The sequence below is a fragment of the Neovison vison genome, chromosome 1 (assembly GCF_020171115.1).
Source record: "Neovison vison isolate M4711 chromosome 1, ASM_NN_V1, whole genome shotgun sequence".
Taxonomy (NCBI): Eukaryota; Metazoa; Chordata; class Mammalia; order Carnivora; family Mustelidae; genus Neogale; species Neogale vison.
Window position 1 is genome coordinate 7,738,900 of NC_058091.1, and position 19,471 is coordinate 7,758,370.

A 19,471-nucleotide genomic window follows, 5' to 3' on the forward strand; every position below is an offset into this window, starting at 1 on the left:
CAGCCCCACACAGGCCCTCGCAGATACAGTGACTATGGGAGGCCACTCTGAAAACACAACACAGTCCACATAAGGTGTCACAGGAAGGCTGGAAAACTGAGGACCCCAGAAAACCGCCTGAAACAGTCCAGTATGTCCACGGCAACCACAGTGGGAAGAGGGAGGCAGGCGAGGCTCCAAGGAGGGGTCACAGACAGGGCCGGAGATGGCAAGGACTGGGCTGGGCAGCTGGGAACCCTTCCTGAGACTGAGGAAGAAAGCGGCCAAGCCAACCCCAGGCTAATCACGGCTCGTGTTTACTGTTCGCTCACGGAACGCGTCTCTTGCACAACACCGGCCCACACTCACCCAGCTAAGAACTTCATCCCCTTATCAGAGACCCCTTCTTGACCTCTAAAGAAATCATCTCCTGGAAAAAATCGTGTGTTTGCAAATGACACAGAGACCTCAGGATCTGCAGGGCACCTGGAATGTGGGAGACAAAGTCCACGGGGCCGCCGGCACCGGATACCCTGTGCTCTTCCTTCGATGAAGCCAGAGGACTCGGCACGTGTACCTGACCCTTTTAAATAACTTATTTAATAATTAATGTGAATTCCGCTATCTCCACTCTGCATTCATCTAAGAGTCTGGCAATTATTCAAAAAATACATGACCCAGATATAAATGTGAAACTCCAGGTTAAAAAGCAACTGGGTTTGTGACAGCCAGGTTCTGAGCATGAGAGCCAGGGATGGGAACTAACACCATGAAGGTATTTTATGCCACTGAATTGAACACCTAAAAAAGGCTTAAATGGTACATTTTATGTTATATATACATTTCACTGACTTTTTTTTTTTTTTTTTTTTTTGAGGAAAACGATTGGGACCATTCAACGACCTCCAGAGCAGATTTATTTGTGGAATTTTTTCTTCTGTTCCTCCCTGGCTGAGGAACTCAGGGCCAGAAGCAATCTCTGTAACTTTCTCTATTTCCTGGCCTTCATTTTTTCCTTGATTTGCCCACAGACTACACACATAACCCTCACTGCTCATCTGTAGCCCTGAGCGGCACTGACCCCAGCTTCCTTGTGTGTGAATGTCCCTAAGACCTGTTCTGCTGTCAGGATCCCCCATCACCAGCTGACAAGAACTAAGGGACAGGAGAGCGTCCACACAAAACCCTGAGAGGAACCACCACGCCAGACCCCTTCACCTCCAGAAGACACACATCGACTGGCCCTCTGCCACAGAAGACCCTGAAGGAAGCAAGGTCACGGGCCATGCGCGCCTTACCAGGCTGCCCCTGGAACAGACGAGATGGATCCTGGTGGTATAGGTGGTCAGCCTCCCATCGCTGGTGGTGCACGCCGAGCCGTTCACATACTCTATGAGGAGGCTGCCGCTGTCCTCCACCGTAGGGCCTCCCTTTGCGACCCCCAAGTTACTGATGGATGCTACCTCAGAAAAGGAGCCCTGCAAACAAACGGATCTATTAGGTTTTCCCTCCGCAGAGGAAACAAGGCTTCTTCCTGACTGCTACATTTGATTCTTGTTATTCACAGCATGTATGACTTGTGAAGTTGCCCCGTCACGCCCGGGGAAACACATACCTATACAGACACCATCCCACAGAGATGAGATCTTAAATCCTAAGAACTCCTGCTAGCACATTCTATTTTATTTTATGAAAATAAATGTGGTGTGTGATGGGTCTGAGGCCATCTCAACAGGCATCTAAGGTAGGCCTCAAGCCCTGCCCCTAGACCCCACACAGCCCCTCACGTCCCCTTCCACGGTCATCGATCGGACAGGCCTCAAGAAGGAAGAGCTTTGCAGGCAGTGCTTCACACACACAGAACCGTGGCCAGCGAGGACTGACTGTACTCTGAGGCCACGGCTGCACAGAGAGCGCACACACAGGTGTGCCCGCGCACACACCCAGCGGGGAACGTCACTCCTACCCACCAGGGCGCGCTCCAAGCTGCCACATGACAGGCGCCAGGAAAAGTACGTTCCCGACGTACCACGCCCTATTTTCAAAGCAGCACACATACATCTTTATTTTAAAATTCCCTGAGCACGAAGAACACAGGCAAAGGGCCCAGAGCTGTGGCGGTCACCGCACTGGATCGGGGAGGAGGCGCCCCAAGCAAGGGAGCACGCACAGCCCCCCACAGCCACAGCTACGGTCCAGAGCCACGCTCCCCTGCGTGAGCGGAAGCAAGAGCCTCTGGAGCCCAAAACCATTCTTCACAGAAGGCTACGGACTGAAGGACACTCGTGAGCTCCATCAGGACCAGGCATCGGAGCGTCCTCCACCCTGTGCCGTGATCGGAGGCCGCCAGCTCCAAGGCATTTCGTGAAGTTCTAAATCTGAACGATGACTTGAGCGCGATCACGTGTGGGGGGCGCTCCTCCTGCTCAGGGGGTTTTGTCCCAGCAGCCGGGTCCACTCTAAAATACCCGCCTCCACCTGCCGAGTCACGTGCTCTGCAGGGAGGGCGAGACCCACCTGCTCATTCTTGTACCTCATCTGGCACACCGACGCGTACCGATCGCAGCCCGGCACCGGGTTCAGAGGGCGACACACGTTTATGTAGTATTTCCTCCACGAGCTGTGCTCGCCCGCGTTGTCCATGGCGTACCAGTTTCCTCCACGACCGCCCTCAGATTTCGCGAGACTAAAATGTGAAGGCAAAATGCATGCTTGTGACGCGAACAGATGCCAGTCCGACAATTCGTTTCTAAGAAGTTACGGACAGACAGGACGAAACTGCCCTTCCCGTCAAACCACGGGATGCAGCTCACCGTGACTCACACGACTAGCTTGACCTTCACTGACCTTGCACGCAGCAGACCCTGCACTGGCCCCCTCCCCTACACCTCTGTACTGATAGTCCGTGTTGTAAATGATGCAGCTGAAGACAGATTTTGCTATGATGAAGAGCAGTGAACGTCACAAAGGCAACCAGAGCGTTGTTAGAATTCCTTCTGCTTAAAACTCCCCATCTTGGTCCTGCATCCCAGAACTTACTTGACTCCCCATTATCCACCCAGGTACGAGCTCACCAGCCAAGCCTAAGCCAACCTGGACCCAGGCCAGGGCCAAGGCCATGGGTGGGATAGCCCTGGCCTCACCTGGAGAGATCGTACTGCTCCATTGTGGAGGGGTCGGTCACCACGCACTCCAGGGGCTCCACTGGGCAGGCGTAACTGGTGTACCACCGGAAGTTGTAGGTAGAGTTATCTTCCTCCTGATCACGTGATAAGGAGAGAAACGGGACATATGGCAAAGAAAAAGCAGAACGTTAACACAAAGTCAGCATTTAAGAAACGGCTGGCACTTTCCGTAAGTAAGAACCACAGGAAAGAAAGTCTACTTTGCCCGTCTACACCTGTCTTATTACAAATGACGACATCCCAGTGATAGATTAAGACTCAGCTGAGTAGCATCAGCATGATTTCTGATGCAAGTTTCGTACACAAAGTCAACAGGGTCGTGGGTAACCACCGAGGTGCACGGCCCGAAGAATAACCAGCTTGGATGAATGGTGCCTACGTATCCTGGCAACTCTAAAAAGATTAATTAAAATCATAGGAGATGTTGATTGGCCAAGAAACCAGACAAATAATAGCTCTGCTTCGTAATAAAGGGCCCATGACAGGGTCCTGTATCTCAGGGAGCCAGACACTTTGATGGATTCTCCCCAGAAAAGACCACAGCTCATGCCTCACCTGTGGTTAGAACCTCATTTCACTCCAGAGAAGTCACCAGCCCTGTTCCACCCACTGTTGTCTTGCCCCCTGCTTTTACGAGACCAGGGTCCTCTCCCTCTCGGCTCGCCTGGGTGACGGAAGCCCATGCACGCTCACGCCGCACAGCTCCTACCTGATACTCAGGTACACCGACTCCGGCCTCTCGGTCACAGAGGAAGGTGATCAGTGTGGCTCTTGGTGTGTGCTTTTCATTATTATAGGGCGTGCCATCTTTGTAGTTCAACTGGATCATGCCATCGTAATAGGACAGTTTAGCATTGCTCAGTCCCAAGTTCCAAGCCTTATTACCACTAAAACAAGCAAACAAGCATCTCTTAGGAAGGACAACAGGGCCAGAAGGGCTGTCATGCTGTGACCCGGAGCAAGGCCACCGCAGTGCAGGGGTGGGGGGCGCGGGGGTAATGTCCGTGACCCAGGGCTACAGATCACTGGGGTCTGTGGTGGGGCCAAAGGGCAGCCTCACCCCACACCAGGACCCAAGGCCACACTCAGCATAGCTGGATTAAGGTACAACCACCCCCACTGAGCTATTACCACACCGAACAGAGAAACATGTGCGTATCTAACAACTGAGCCATGCAAGCTTTGCTGAAGTAAGGTATTATAAACTCCGAGTGTGTGTGTGGCCTGCTCCCTTTCCGGGAAATGGAGCGCCTGGCATCCTCTGCTTTTGAGGCCAGGGCTTCTTAGAGTTGCACGCTCCCTGAGAAGCAATGATGTCTGTGGAGAACACACCTACTCCTGAATAAAACATGTGTCAGTATGAGATATCTAAGGAAGGTCCATAACTAAAAAGGAAGTTACTTGCATTTTTGCTACTTGACAGGCTCCGGAGCCCGGCGGACAGGAACTCAGGGACACCGCACCGCAAACATTTATGTAGAACTCATACTTGTCTGTGTCGACTCTATATGCACCATTTTTCTTTGTGAGAGGTGACAGATCAAAAGAAAACCCTAAGGAAGAGTGAAAATGACGCCATATGTACGGTCAGTCAGACACAGTCGAGAAGGGTGGCCCCAGGCTCACAGCTTCAAAGACCGTCTTCCCAGGAACCGGCCGCTGGCAGGGACCGCAAAAGGGCCAAAGAGATGCTCTCCCCTCAGGCCGCAGGAACTGAGCCGGCGGACATCTCCCCTGGAGACGGGTTTGCCACCACCAATGCCCACTTTACTGCGTTAACCTAAAATCGGACTGAAGACCCAAAACTGCCGATCAACAACCGACCAGTCCGTGTGAAGCTAGATGACCACAACGCAGTGACCTTCTTGAAAAGTCAAAGGCAGGTTACTAGGCCATTAACTTATGCAAAGAGCCTGTCCAAACACCATTCATCTCCTTGTGGTCCTCACATTCTGTACTCCGCGCACACGGCCCTCTACCATGCATCTAAGACGCAGCAGCTTCCTCATTATCTCCACAGACACCGGGACTCTGGTGAAACAGTAGCAGTCTAGTTCTCAGGTGGGGTAGTTCTTAAACTCTCACAGGAAACATTTAAGAAAAGAAAAAAAAAACCTAAGGCATCGGAGAGGGCACCCCAGCAAGGCGCTGTGCGCGCACACACCTGCCTGCGAGTCAAAGACCGTGCAGTTCTCGCCCTGCGCCTTGGACAGCACGCAGGCGGCGGCCGTATGCCACTCGAGCTCGTAGAAGCAGCCGTCGTCCTCGGAGCTTCTCAGCACTGGGGCACTTTCCAGATCACCTGTCAGGGAGGAAGACAAATGGATCACTAATCGGTTCCTCAACTAAAAATAGTCCCACAAACACTGGGATTCCGCTGACATGAGGTTCCTAGAGCAGTCAAACCTGTGGAGGCAAGAAAGAAGGGCAGTTGCCAGGGACGGGGGTGGGGAGCTCGTGTTCAGTGAGGACAGAGCGGGAAGACGAGAAAGTTCCGGAGGCAGACGGTGGCGATGGCAGCACAACGCCGGGAACGTGCTTCGTGCCACTGAACCGGACACCCGAGGAAGGCCACATGCTGAATTTCATGTTATGTGCATTTTACTACGGTTTCTTAAAAACCGTAAATGTTGTTTTACATATATATTACCCACAACTCAAAAAACACTAAAAACAAAAAAAAATAGTCCTAGCCCTTGACCATCTCCCACAGCTGGGCACTTATCCAAAGGAAATATTTCAACAGGAGCCGGACAGGGGACCTGCAATAGCACAATCGCCAGCCCTGGAAACACGCTATTAATCCAACAATAGGGAAAATGGTTAAAAATAGTAAGACTAAACCATTATCAACGAGGAAGTCCCTAAAAATTATAACTATGACTGCAAAACACAGAAGAGTATTCACGAAATGCCATGTTTTGAGGAACATTAAAAAAAAAAAAATCCCGCACATACACGGATTTTGACCCTGTTAAACAATGTAAACCTGTAAATATAGATAAGTGAAGAAGAGCATTGTCTCTAAAGGGTGAGATCACGGACAACATTTTTCAAGCGCTTACGATCTTCCCCCTTTGGAGGAAGTAAAGCAGCCGCACAGCCGCGCGGGATCAGTCCCGAGGAAGAGGAAGCCGCGCTGAGACCCATAACTCATTTGGAAAATTGCAACATGACGCTCTCGACACCATATGGTTTCTCCATTTCTGGACTGGTCTTGGGTGGGGGCTGGGGGCTCAAGTCCACAGACCGCCTCTGTAGGTCCTAGAACTGGAAATGTGTGGTACGAACCCTTTCTACCTCCGCCTCTCGGCAGCGGCCCGTGAGAAACAGAAATGAAGGGTGCAGCCTCACCCGGGACAGAAGCCACCAACATGTCGCCTCTCCCCTTTCTCAAAAGGGCTCACCTGGCTTACAGATGAGTGTTATGTTAGTTGTTATCTTCTTGTGGCCACAGTCGCTACCATCGGTATAGGAGAGCTGAAGGTTCCCTTTCTCTTTCGTGGGAGAAGAAACGAACTTGCCTAGACTTTTAAATCCATCCTTATCTGGAAAAAAGGGAAAACAGAACACATAATTATAAATGATGACGATGTAAAAAAAAAGAGGTACAAACGCGTCAGCCAGGACCCAGCAGGGTGCTGTGACCTCTTCCCAGCCCTCCCAGTCTGGCGCCGTGGTCAGTGGGTTTTTCTCGAGGGACAGGTTTGGCCAGGCCGTGGCAGCCACACTGAGGACACCAAGGCCACCTCTAGGCCCACTGGGACAGAGCAGTAACAATAAATAACATCTTGCTCCGTGGGCACGAGAGACAGACAGCAAGCACGCATGTCACACCATCCCAGAAAGTAACACCCTTCCCCGACTTCCAGGGCCTTGCTCCCCTGAAAACACAGGTCTTTTGAAAGCACAGCCAAGAGGCTAGAGTTTGTCCCGGGACCAGAGCAGAAACTAACTGAACCTGTCCAGCAAGCCAGGCGGGTGACTACTTCATTCTTGAGTCAGTTGACTTTTACTATGAAGCCCTGAAACTCCGTCCCCAGTCCAGCTTACACAGAGGCATGGGCGCGCCCCGACCAGCTTCGGGAGACACATCAGCAATTTGGAATACCAGGGTAATTCCCAAAACCCAACCTGGGTTCACAACTCTTTATCTAATGTTTGTAACAGATTCTGATTACTTCCCCCGCCTCTCATTTTCCAGGTGAGTCTTAAGTGGCAGACAACTCTCGTGCAAAACGTCTGCATCAAAGCCTCTGCAGGAAAACCACGGGACCAACAGAATTACAGCAGGAGGAACCCAAGGGGCACAAGTACTCTTCTATGGAGAATACGATGAGATGCCACTCGTCCAAAGCTGTAACTTAACAGTCACGGGCACTAAAGCTGTTAAAAACTCAAAATCAGTTTCACACAAGTACTGGCAATGTTATTCTCCAAGTTACAAACGGAAAAGATGACCAAGTAACTCCCAGCCTGGCTCCTTCTGTCCCCAGTTACAGGGGCAGCTCACCTCAGACGGCTCTGGCCACTCCCTGGCAGCGGAGCACTTAGTTTCTAGAGCACACTGAGCAGTTACCTACATGTCACTTTCCTCCCCGTCCCGGATACACGGAACCCAGAGAGAGGAGACGGCAGAAACCACAGGAGGATTCTCCAACTTGCTCCAAACCGGATGCAGCCGAGTTCTGTGTGCCTTTGGGAAAACCAGCACCGTGGGCCCAATCTGACCACAACTCACCGACAGAGCACGCGGCCGCATCTTCAGGGCAGCCTCTGGCCTGGCCTTCCTGCAGCACTCTGTGGCAGATATTAACGAAGAAGTGCTTCTTTTCTGTTTCCCCCTCGCTGCCATCCACAGCTTCCCAATTCTGTTCCACTTCTGTAATTTTAAAAGAAAAAAAAATTCTTTTAGCCAGAGGCAATGATTATTTCTCTGTGAGTCACACCATAAATGGTGATTAAGCCAAAGGAAAAGACCCAAAGCTCACCAAGCATGTAGTCCCTAAACCCCAGTACTCACGTTTCTGGATGCGGCAGACCAAAGGCACAGAAATTCAGAGCTCCTCAGGCTTCTCTTCATGGAACAGAAACAAAGCACGCCCCAATACCTCCTCAGAAGAGTAGCCTTACCACGAGGTAGGGACAGGGAATCAATCAGCGAAACTCTCCCAAGCACGGAAGTGTGAAATCAGAAATGGAAAAGCACATCCAGATGGCAACCTGTGCCTTGCACCTGGCCTAGCACCACGCTTTCGGTCCCACGCCCTCCTCCAACCACCAGGAAGGTCAAAGACACCTGCCCCCGCTTCCCCACCAGCAGACCTAGTGCAGGCCATGCTTTGTTTCAGGAAAATAACAAAACACACTGGTCCCTGAGCTCAAACATCTTGTGATCCAGTCATGTACGAACAGAATCAGAACTTCACAGAAGATCGAGGGCGTGCGTGCACGTGGAAAGAGCAGGACCCTGAATCGGAGGTGTCCCACAAGCAGTGGCCAAAGAGATGAATTAGAAATGTGTGTGAAGGGCATACAGAGACTGAGGCACTCCTTTTACAGACAGGATGCTGGGGTTCAGAAGGAAAGGCCCCCACTCGTCAGGTAACAGTTACTCTGAAGAGCTATGTGCCAATGTCAACAACCGAGAAGAGCCCATAGGAGGCCTTGCAAAGACAAACAGGGACAAGGCCAGGGGGAGTGGGGTGAGCTGACAAGCTATAAGGCAGGAGGACTATTTAAAGCTAGCAAGGAAGGAGTTCTGAGGCAACCTCAGCAGTCTGTGTGGATCCTGAGGAAACGCTCAGGTCCTGGAGAGCCCAAGGCGGGGCACGCGTCGGCTGCGTGAGCGCATGTGGCTCTGTATCGCTCACCGGCCCCTGTGTGTGTCTGTACGCGGTGGCATTTCAACAACAGTGCCGGGCAAAGGGCTCTCACGGTACCAGCCAGCTTAGTGAGACAAAGCTGAGGCCCACAGGAGGCAGACATCTCACTCAGGACCAAGCACAACACCGTGTTCTCTGTCCACCGCACCAAGCCGAGCTCTTGGCAAACACTGTGGACCAGCACTGAACCACGGCACCACTGCCAGCTGACCAGGTGCTGAGGGACTAACGTGCAAAGTACATTTGCTGCCAAGGTAGTAGTTCACCAAACCTGAACATTTAGAGAGGTCTCGTGTCAAAAAGCAGCCCTCCGACACTCCTTCCAAGCGAGGAATCCCTCCTACTATCATACTGTCCAAACCAGATGAGGACTCGGAGCGCATGAGTCATCACTCCCACGGCACGGGTAACTCCGTGACTCTAGGCAAGCATTCTACCTCAGATGTTATCTCCACAGATGCAATTTGCTTCCACTTACACCTAATCCCAGGGCTGCCGAAAGGGCAAAACTAAAAATGTCCCAACTAGATTCAGCTTCCCCGTGGGGAGCCCCGATTCTTGGCACTCGGTCTCTCGACACACGCCCCCTCCCCAACCCCCAGGAAGTTCAAAGGCCTGGGGCAGGGGTCGCGTTCGCCAGGACCCGGTCTGGTACCTGTCACATAGCCTATGCCCCACGACACCTGCAGAGCAGACTACCTCCAGCTCGGCCGGTCTCTACCGTGAAGCTGGGTCTCAGGGACAGACCTCTTCCCTCGGATACAGCGAGGAACACGGCATCCAAGGGCTCCCAGCCCATTCGCCTTTCAGCCCCACAAGCATCAGAGGTTGCACAGGAAATGCAGACCCCACTTTAGAGACAGTAAGACAAAGGGGGAAAGCATGGGGGTCAAAATAAGAGTGAACCCAGCCACACTGGCCTTCACACCGACTGTCCAACCCTTGAAGCCCGACAGGCCAGGGGCGAGGTGGAAACACAGCCCACTTGAAGCAGGCTGCTGTAGGACTCTAAGCTTCCGCCGTTGACGGTTTTTAACTGAGATGTAAGTGACATGGAACACGGGAGTCGTTTCAAGCGGACGACGTTGTGACTTGATGTGTGTGCCCCATGTTTAGTTACCATCCATACCACACACAGACACAAATGTGTACGTGTGTGTGTGTGAGGAGAACTTTCAAGATCTCCTTCCTTAGCAACAAGAATGTGTATCTAAAAAAAAAAAAAACTTTCTAATCACAAAGTCCAAGGCCTGGGACGTGGCACTTTTTACTAAACTAGGATAAGATTCGCCAGGGCGTCCCAATTAGAACAGTCCTGGCAACCTCACACTCAGGTATTTTACCTCCTAATTCAGCGTCATTCCTAATAATTTGTATAACTGCTACATGAAAAGGCAAGGGGGGAGAGGCCAGGAAACAATTAGCTGACAGTTCAAGAAAGGTAAGAACATTTCCAAAGGTTTTCATAGGGAAAGAGGCAAGAGAAGGTTCCCGTGACCAGGCGGATGGAGGCGGATGGAGGCCCACGGGGTGCGCGGGTCCTACCTGAGTGCCGGGCCAGCGCCGACAGGTCGTATCGTTTCTTGCCATCAGTCACACTGCAGAGGAGATCCTCCTTCTCCTTCACACAGGCGTACTTGGTGTCCCACGTGAAGAAGTAGGTGCAGTCTACCTCCCCGGTGAAGACAGGCACTCCTTTCCCATCATTAACTGTGCAATTGGAGAAGGGAAGAAACAAGCACTCCATTATGTGACCAAAACCCGTCAGCCCAATGGCCACGCTGCCAGCAGGGCAGTGCCAAGCCCCAGACATCAGAGGTGTCAGAGACTGGACACCTTCTCCGCAGTCTCGGACAATCCTCAACCCCTCAGTAGCAGGCCTCTGTCCCTTCCACCTTTAGGAGGGTCTCAGTAAGCCATCAGGCCGCTCGCAACACGTTCGCCGTGGGCATGGAACGGGGGCCTGCTGAGGAACATGTAAGCCCCCCGGCAGGGCTTGCCACGCCCGGGCCGTGGTCAGCCCCGAACGGACTCGTGAGCGGACCCCGCGTCAGACAACAAGGGAATCACCCACAGGCGGACGGAGACCAGAGCTCCAGCTCTAGGCGCCGCGGGTTCTGATGCAATGACGAGCGGGCGCATTCCCTGATATTCATCTCTAAGCCGAAACAAAAGGGTCACTGGGGATAGCCACCCCATCGAAGTGCCGAGGCCCACGTGCCCTCCCAAAGCCCGAGGCACGCCTCCAGACATCCCAGCATCCTCGACCCTCAGGCCTTCATCGGGGTCCCATGCTCCGCTCGCCACATGTTCGGGGGGCCGTGACACCACAGGTCCGGGGGCCCGGATGGCTCAGCTCCGGCCTGAGAGCCAGCGCTTCCTGGGCCATTGCCCTGATCCACACAGCCTGGGATTCGGCAAACTTTGGTCATTTTTCCCTTACTAGAAATATCCCCTCGTCTTTCCAAGCTGGTGGACCGCTGGCACAGAGCTCTGTTTTCCACCCCTTAATGGTTTAACAACTCTCCTCTGGACCTCCTGCATGATTTGCCTTTCTTGAGGTCTGGTGCCCTGAAGTGCACAATGTTCTAAAGGAAAGGGAAATAATATTTTGTACCAAGGGCAAATGATGTTTTGATTGCAACTTCTCTTAAATCTTTAATATTATAAACACGATAATTACAATACCAGCAAGAGCAGCCGGTGTGTTTGGAGCCGGTGTGTTTGGAGCCGGTGTGTTTGGAGCACAACCTGAACCAGGCACCTGAGCATCGAAGGGCATCGAAGGGCTACAGGGGGGCGGCCTGCATAAAGCGGGCTCAGGGTTGAGGACTTGACAGATCTTGGCATATTAATTCCATGGCACAGCCCCACTTTTATAGATTAAGGGGGGGAGGGGAGGTTAAACAATTTGCGTATGGTTTCCTAGCTAGAGAGCTGAGGAGCCAGGACTCAAACCCAGACAGTCTGGCTCATAACCATAACCACAAGGCAATACTTCCCTACACTACTGTGGAGCTTTTTTTCTTTCCTTTTTTTTTTTTTTTCCTCTTAAATGATGGACTTGAAGCCATTCTTAAGATGCAGCACTCCCAGCTTCCCTCCCTCTCCGGCTGCGACCCGGCTGCGACCCAGCGTCCCCCCCGTCCCCCCGACCGTCGGCCCCTCCCTCCACCCGCAGCGCAACTCTTCGGCAGGTCACCCAGCCCACGTGCCTGCGGACGGCTTCCTCCCGCTGGGTCTGTCTGGGTTTGCATCTCACGATCTGGAACAGATCTGTGTTTCCCACAAACCTGGAGCATTCGCCGCATTTCTCTTTGAGCAGGTGAAGTTTACAAACCATTAAATGATACTAGGCCTGGCCCGAGTATCCAGCCCCACTCTGGAGCTGATTCTGTATCTGACACTTACTGAGGAGGGGTCACCCGTTTTCGTCACTGGTGTGCATCTCGACTCGCCTTCCTTTCTCACCGCCCAGTGAACTGTAGGAGATAAAGCTGGAACCACCCGGCTCAGGGGGAAATGAGTTCCTACCATGGAACCCGGTCACTCCCCGCCGACACAATCGTCGGCGGGGTTCTGATGCAATGACGAGCAGGGCGCATCCCTGATATTCATCTCTAAGCTGAAACAAATGGGTCACTGGGGACAGCCACCCCATCGAAGTGCCGAGGCCCACGTGCCCTCACGCTTCAGCAAAGACAGAGCTACCCACTCACCCAACCAGTTTAATTCTCCCTCCCGCTGCACAGCTAGACTGCATTTCCCAGCCTCCCGGCCTCCGAGGTTGGGCTATGCCACTTAGCTCTAGCCCATTTTTTTTTTTAAATGCTGTTCCCATTCTGCAGAATCCTCGGAGGCCAAGTCTACAGACAGCAACACCGTGGGATGGGAAGCATGAGACAGGCCCACGGGCCGGAGTCCTGCTGGCAGCACCTCCAATGACCTGCCCTGAACTGAAGAAAATAAACCTTTAACACAGTGAGCCAGTTAAATTTGTGGGTAGCTTCGTACCGGCCTATTCCAATATATCACTCATCCAAAAAAAAAAAAAAAAAAGAACAAACCCGATTTCATATCCTTCTCTGACAAGATCCCCAATAGTAAGTATCACATTACAGCGAACTAGATGTTGGCTGCCGAACAAAGGGCTGTGTGTATGTGCACACACACGGGCTTGAAGAATGAATGCACGCACCTCTGGGCCTTAAAAACACTTAAGCCCTAGAATCGTGAACATATATAATTCTAGAACATACAAGTTAAAACTATAAACCACATCATATTACGTAACCAATTAACACCCATTCACATAAAAAAATTACATTATTACATTTATCCAAATAAACAAAATCCACCAAGGGATTTTTCTCTAAGAACTCTAAATTTAAGTTTGGACAAAATAATAATGCAGTAACTTTTACAGTACATAGTTTGCTCCAAAGTCCGAAATTGAATCACAGAGCTGGAAGGAGTCGTAAATATTTTATGACCACCTCCAGCATGAGAGCAGGCTCAAAACCTCTCACAAAACCTCTAACATCTCCCTGTCCGGTCTTCTTGCCACCATCCCAACTCAAACAGTCTAGGAAGACACTAAGTTTCTGCATGAGGACATCTCTGTGAACCCTGTCAGGCCGGCGAGAGGCCGATGGGACGTTCTGACCCATCGGTGCTGACGTAAAGTTTATATGAAGCCAATGTGCCAAAATACTAGCAACTGTTGAATAGAGAGTGGTGAGCATACAGACTTTCACTGTAACGTTCTACGTGTATGTTTGAAAACCGTTAGTGGTAAAGATAAAGGAGGGAAAGGTGGCCATCGGCGCTTCCTTCAGCCTCAGCAAGTTCCACACAAGTTCTGAGTGCCGGCGCCTCATCCCAGCCGCCCCAGACTATGTACCCGTCTCAATATCCTCCTCACCTGCTGGGATCTATTTAGATCATTATTCTCTCAGCCCAGCATGCTCAAATGAGATCAGTGCGCGCGCAAAGACCTCAGCCAAGTCATTTATAAAAAGCCCAGAAAAGAACGGGGCCAAAAGGGGTAAAGACAAGGTCGGAGGGAGACTTGAACCACAGGAGTCGGCCAACAGCGAAGCAGCTCGGCCAGCAGGGGAGGGCGGGCGCCAAGGGGCCTGGTGGCCTGGGGACACAGCATGAGGAGCAGGGCGCACTTCCCAGGCCTGGGGACACGGTGGAAGGGAGGTACTTCAGAGGCAGTCCCCTCAAAGCCTGAAGAGGTGAGGAGGACGGAAGAAGGACGGGGCGTCTGGGGAGGGCAGCGGGGCATTCAAACCACACGGGAGAAGCGCCCAAACCAGCCATTCACCCTCCACCGCAAGCCCTGGGGACTCCACACTGATTTCTACAGAAAACCCAACTTCTCCGCAGGACTTACATGCTTCTCACCCTCCATTTGAGGGTCATCTTTAGCCGCGACCAGAATCCGAAGCTCTGACCCAGTCACACCTGCCCACATTCAGGCCTTTGCGTGAGCCGCTCCCTTTGCCACAGAGAGCAGGCCCCATGGCCACCCGACCTCCACGCCTGGCCTACTGTGACTCAGCCCACAGCGTTCACCGAGCAGCTCCTCCTCTTTCCCTGACAGCCCCAACCAGCTTCGCGGCCCACACCCCAAACCGAGGACTCCCTCCCGACCGGGTCGTGGCTGCCATACTCGCCCGCAGCCCTGGTCCAGTCGGCACGACCCGCACTCCAGGCTCCGTGCCGTCTCCCCCTCCACGCTTCGGGTCTGAGCACCCAGAAAGTGCGCAGCCTTAACGGTATCCTGGGGCCTCACAGGGTCTAAGCAGATGGATGAGGACAAAACGTATATTGAACAAATCCACTTGAACGTGGATGTTACCAAAGCAGATGTCCAGGGTGAGACGAGAGTGCGCGCTCCGGGAACACAAGCAGAGGCGGGGCGGGGGGCGCAGGAATGAAGGGCACTTTGATTTAAAGCCTCCCATCCGCTCTACTCCAAGCTCCCTCCTCCCTCCTGCCTGTCGCTGAGGCAATGTACTAGAGCCTGGTGCGAATCACAACCTCCCTGACCCCCTTCACCGTCACCGACACGAGCCTCCAGCACAGCTTACGTCGTGTGCAGCTACCCTCCCGAGCTCCTGCTGAACCGCACAGAAACCGGCCTCATCACGACTGGCCCTCGGCGGGGTCGCGGCGTCTCTGGAGCCTCTGTGGCGGTGCAGCCCACCGCAAGCAGGCCGGCTCCAGTACAAGCTCCGAGCAGAGGCCCAGCCTGCCTGTGCGCGTCTGGGGTCCCAGCCTAGAGGCCGACGAGTGTGACAGTCCTCTGGTAACTAAGGGACCCCGTCACCTCCCTGCAGATGCAGACTGTGCCCAGGAGCATCACGATACGGACTGCAGCACAGCTTTCTGAAACGTTAGCACCACTGTGACCTCAAGAGAGCCTATCCTCATTGCTCAGAAAAACCAAATGCTCCATTCAAACTTGCCCTGTGACCTCTTGTGATCCCCCATACGCCGCCTCTACCACAGGGTCACTCATTTGCAGAAAGGGTCGTCTTGAGACTTCCTTCAGAAAAGAAGGGCTCTTCAGTGACCGCCCCTCAAGGGTGGGGAGCAAACCCACCCCGCTGACCGGCACACGCTCTGGTGCGAGCCAGAATTCGAGAAAGAAATGCTTTCCCAGCAAGCCCAGGGCTGGGCCCCTTCCCAAAACAAACAGAAAGCAGAGGAAAATGGAAACAGGATGTGTGTGTCACGGGTGGGATGGGGTAGAAGGGGCACTCCTACCCACTCCAACAGAGCAACCTCGTCTGGGGACCAGAGGGGGCCACGTCCGCAGCAGAACGTCTGCCTGGTGCGTCCGCACGCGGCTCCCGAGGACACACATGCTCCCGTCACGGCAACGGGCGAGGGCGTGTCGCCGGCGCTCACCTGCTGTCTTGTTGCACTCGAAGTCTATGACACTCATCCGCTGGAAGCCGGAGCTGCACTTTTCCCCTCCAGAATAGATCAGGGTGAGGTCCCCATCGGAGTACCTGGATGTTTGCGACACAGACACAGGGTTGGGGGAACCGAGAAAGAAGCTCGAATCGTCACCCGTCTCCACATGAAGCCTTTTGCATACCATCCGCCATCAGCACTGACATAAAACAGCAAGCTCTCTGGCCAGCTGGGGGAAAACGTCTAAAGGAAATGAGTTCCAAATGTATGGGCTTGTCGTCCTCCTGCTTCAAAGTAATAGCTGGCGGGAAGAAAGCACTGAAGGTTTTGCTGTGAGCATGAAAACTCTTCCACTCGTTTTGGATTTTGTACAAAATAAATAAGGCCAGAGAAACACACAGTGTGTCTAGCAACTGCCGTAAACAGGCTCTCACCTGAGCGACCCTGGACAGCGCTCATTTGCAGAGAGCTACGCTTTCCTAACACTTTCGTGAAGATGACTACCAAATTACGGGTCACAGGAATTGTACTCAGTGCGTTTCCTTAATTGTTTCAAACTTTGATGTAACGCTAATGGCATTTCAGATTCTCAAACGGCCAGAGAAAAATCAGAACGCCTCAGAAAAGCATATTTTAAAATACAAAGGCCGAATCAACTCTTAACCTAATGAAATGCCTTTCCTACACAAAACAGAGGATAAAGCGAACCGTTTTCACAGAAACGGTCTTACTGGAAAGCCAGGATCGGTGACAAAGAGCAACTCGCCTATGTCAGACAGGAAGGAATACCGGATGAGCGGACCGGCCGGCTCCTTTATGGAAAATGGAAGGAGGAAGGCGACAAGGGGAGTCAGCTACATTTCACAAAAACAGACACAATGCACTTGAAATTACTGTTTACACACCGGAGGGTTTGATTCTGGTATTTTCCGGCTACTTTGATTTGAGAGGGTTCAGCCTTCTTCACTTGGCAAACGGCGGCATCTTTCTTACTACAGAATGGTACTTCCACTTCTCCACAGACATTCAAATAAAACATATATTCCTTCCCGTCTGAAGTGTAGTAAGAGGAGGACGGACCTAAAGAAAGAGGAACCGATGAGGAGAGGCTCTGTTACGTCCCCAGGTGCTAGAGGGTCAGGGCATCACCTCGGGCACACCCGAATCCCTCTTGGACAGAGGCGAAGTGGGTCCCTTCACACACGTTCGCCTTCCCGCTTCCTTTCGAAGCTCCCCTCACCTCTGTTCTGTCGCAGTGGCTGGAGGTCAACGGTGATGTCATGCTGCTCGCTGCTCAGAGAGCAGGTTTTACTCTCCAGATAATCTCTGTGGCACGCATACTCCGTGATCCACTCGATTTCGTAGCGACAATTAGATTTTGCTGTGAGCTTAGGAATGGTGCCCTATCAAGAACGGTTTGAAAGGAGAAAAATTAATGTGTTGTTTTTTTTTTTAGAGATTTTATTTATTTATTTGACAGAGAGAGATCCCAAGTAGGCAGAACTGCAGGCAGAGAGAGAGGAAGGGAAGCAGGCTCCCCAATGAGCAGAGAGCTCGATACGGGACTCGATCCCAGGACCCCGAGATCATGACCTGAGCCGAAGGCAGTGGCTTAACCCACTGAGCCACCCAGGCGCCCCAAAACTAATGTTTTTAAATGCAGATTTTCCATGCTTCTGAAAAGCTCAAAGGTACGTTGTTGGGTTTTTATGTTCTTCCATTCCTGTTTCAGACCGAGAACCGCCTCAACACAGTTCCATCACGGGCATATAAACACCCTGTTTACTTGCAACCATTTCTGTCTCTTTTAAAGGAGTCACACTCGAGGTCCACCCACGGAGCCCAGCCTGGACTCGACGTCCCCTGACAGCCACCACAGCCTCCGCACGCAGCCGTGACTCATGAAGGCACGCGGCCTGTTCCCTCCTTTCTACTGGAGCAGTAGGGAACAGGCCAGATGAACCCACAAGTTGAGCGGAAGTCGCCGTAGGTGTGTCTGGGGAGATGGTCCGTAACTCCTTTGCTCCAGTTGTCAAAGGGGCCTCAGGCACACCTCACTGGTCCTTGAATCTGCTCCGGCGCTAGGGGAAGTCAGGGCGTGACCCGCCACAAACCCTAACTCTGCCAGAGACCAGCTTTTACAAACATGAGCTCAGATGCTCGTGTTTGGTGTGAACAGGGAAGGACATGATCACTGCTGACCAGAGAGTGCAGTGTCGCCCTATGAACCATCCTCGGGAGAACGAGCGAGACCGTTCTTAGTACCAGGAATAGCCTCGCACCTCCGGAAACACCCCAGGGCCAATGCTGCCCGCGCCAGCCGCGTACCAGGCACAAGACAAGGCGTCAGGACTACACACACGGGCTACAACTTAGTAAGACACAGAGCTTCAAGTCCAGTTCTGTCCGACTCAAAATCAAGGCTTTAACTACTTGGTTTGGGGATACCAGACATCTGGGGATGGGGTGCTAAGCGCCGAGTGGTGAAGCCAGGCACAAAAGGCCCCCCAGTGCAAGATGTGCTCATCAGGGAGGAAAAGGCAACTCTGTGGAGACAGAAAGTCAACTAGCAGCTGCCAGAGCAGGGGGTGCGGAGGGAGACGACGCCAAAGCAGAGGGTTTCCTCGGGGCGATGGAAACACTCTCGTGTTAGGATCACACCACCGGTCGCACAATCCGGTCACTATGCTAATAACCACTTTGTTGTACTTCGAAACAGGAGAATGCTACAGCATGTAAATTCAATAAAGCTTTCTTAAGAAGATCTATACGACAAGGTGAACATTTACTAAAATTGCAGCTCCTAAGGGCATTCCATGAGCCTGGTAAACACTTAAAGAAACCCTCGAGTGTTCAGGTGTCATATGTCACCCAGATCTGTCCGGCAAATGGTTAAGCTGGAAATGGAACCTCTCGCTCCATGAATAACAAAGCAGCCTCCTTTCCTAACACCACCAACAGCCCTGTATCCCACAGAGAAGAAAGGGGAGAGACTCCCAGACTCCCGATTCCCCTGACTGTGGTGGAATGAACCGCTTCTCCCTGGACGAGCAGGAAGGGGCCGCACAAAAAGCCCAGCCAGCTGAGAACGTCTGTCTCATCGGGCATGAAGAACTTCACCCCGCATCCGCAGGTGCAGACGGACCGTGTCCGCCAACGTCCCTAACATTCACCTTCAGAACGCATGTCTCTGCTGGCCAGTCAGGTCTTTGCTGAGCGGACGCCACGTGGCCCTGCAAGTCTGCGGACACGAAGTGGAAAACTGGCCTGCCCTACACTTTTGTCTCCACATCCCCCACACACAAAACGGGCCAGCTGCCAGCACGAAACCAGACCAAATTCCATGTTTGTTTGTGGGGAGGGGGAGCTCGCTTCCCTCGCCAAAGAATTCAACTCCTCCTCCTTCGTTCTATTAAGAGGAGACAGAAATAAATGAGAGGAAAGCCCTGCCCTTCCTCCCGGGGGCTATCTCCCTTCCATCAGCACCCC

General features: G+C 52.6%; 1 protein-coding gene across 1 annotated transcript in view; it reads right to left on the reverse strand.

The window, feature by feature from the left end:
* Positions 1-19,471, reverse strand: part of IGF2R (insulin like growth factor 2 receptor) — a 95,845-nt gene that overhangs the window by 36,189 nt on the left and 40,185 nt on the right. Inside the window, exons 8-19 of the mRNA XM_044242810.1 lie at positions 17,223-17,385; positions 16,888-17,062; positions 15,974-16,077; positions 10,595-10,759; positions 7,906-8,046; positions 6,572-6,712; positions 5,329-5,466; positions 4,570-4,717; positions 3,874-4,051; positions 3,123-3,238; positions 2,497-2,665; positions 1,278-1,457 (exon numbers count right to left, since the gene is read on the reverse strand). Of these exons, the coding sequence (XP_044098745.1) occupies positions 1,278-1,457; positions 2,497-2,665; positions 3,123-3,238; positions 3,874-4,051; positions 4,570-4,717; positions 5,329-5,466; positions 6,572-6,712; positions 7,906-8,046; positions 10,595-10,759; positions 15,974-16,077; positions 16,888-17,062; positions 17,223-17,385 (1,818 nt within the window). The remainder of the gene's footprint in view (positions 1-1,277; positions 1,458-2,496; positions 2,666-3,122; positions 3,239-3,873; positions 4,052-4,569; positions 4,718-5,328; positions 5,467-6,571; positions 6,713-7,905; positions 8,047-10,594; positions 10,760-15,973; positions 16,078-16,887; positions 17,063-17,222; positions 17,386-19,471) is intronic.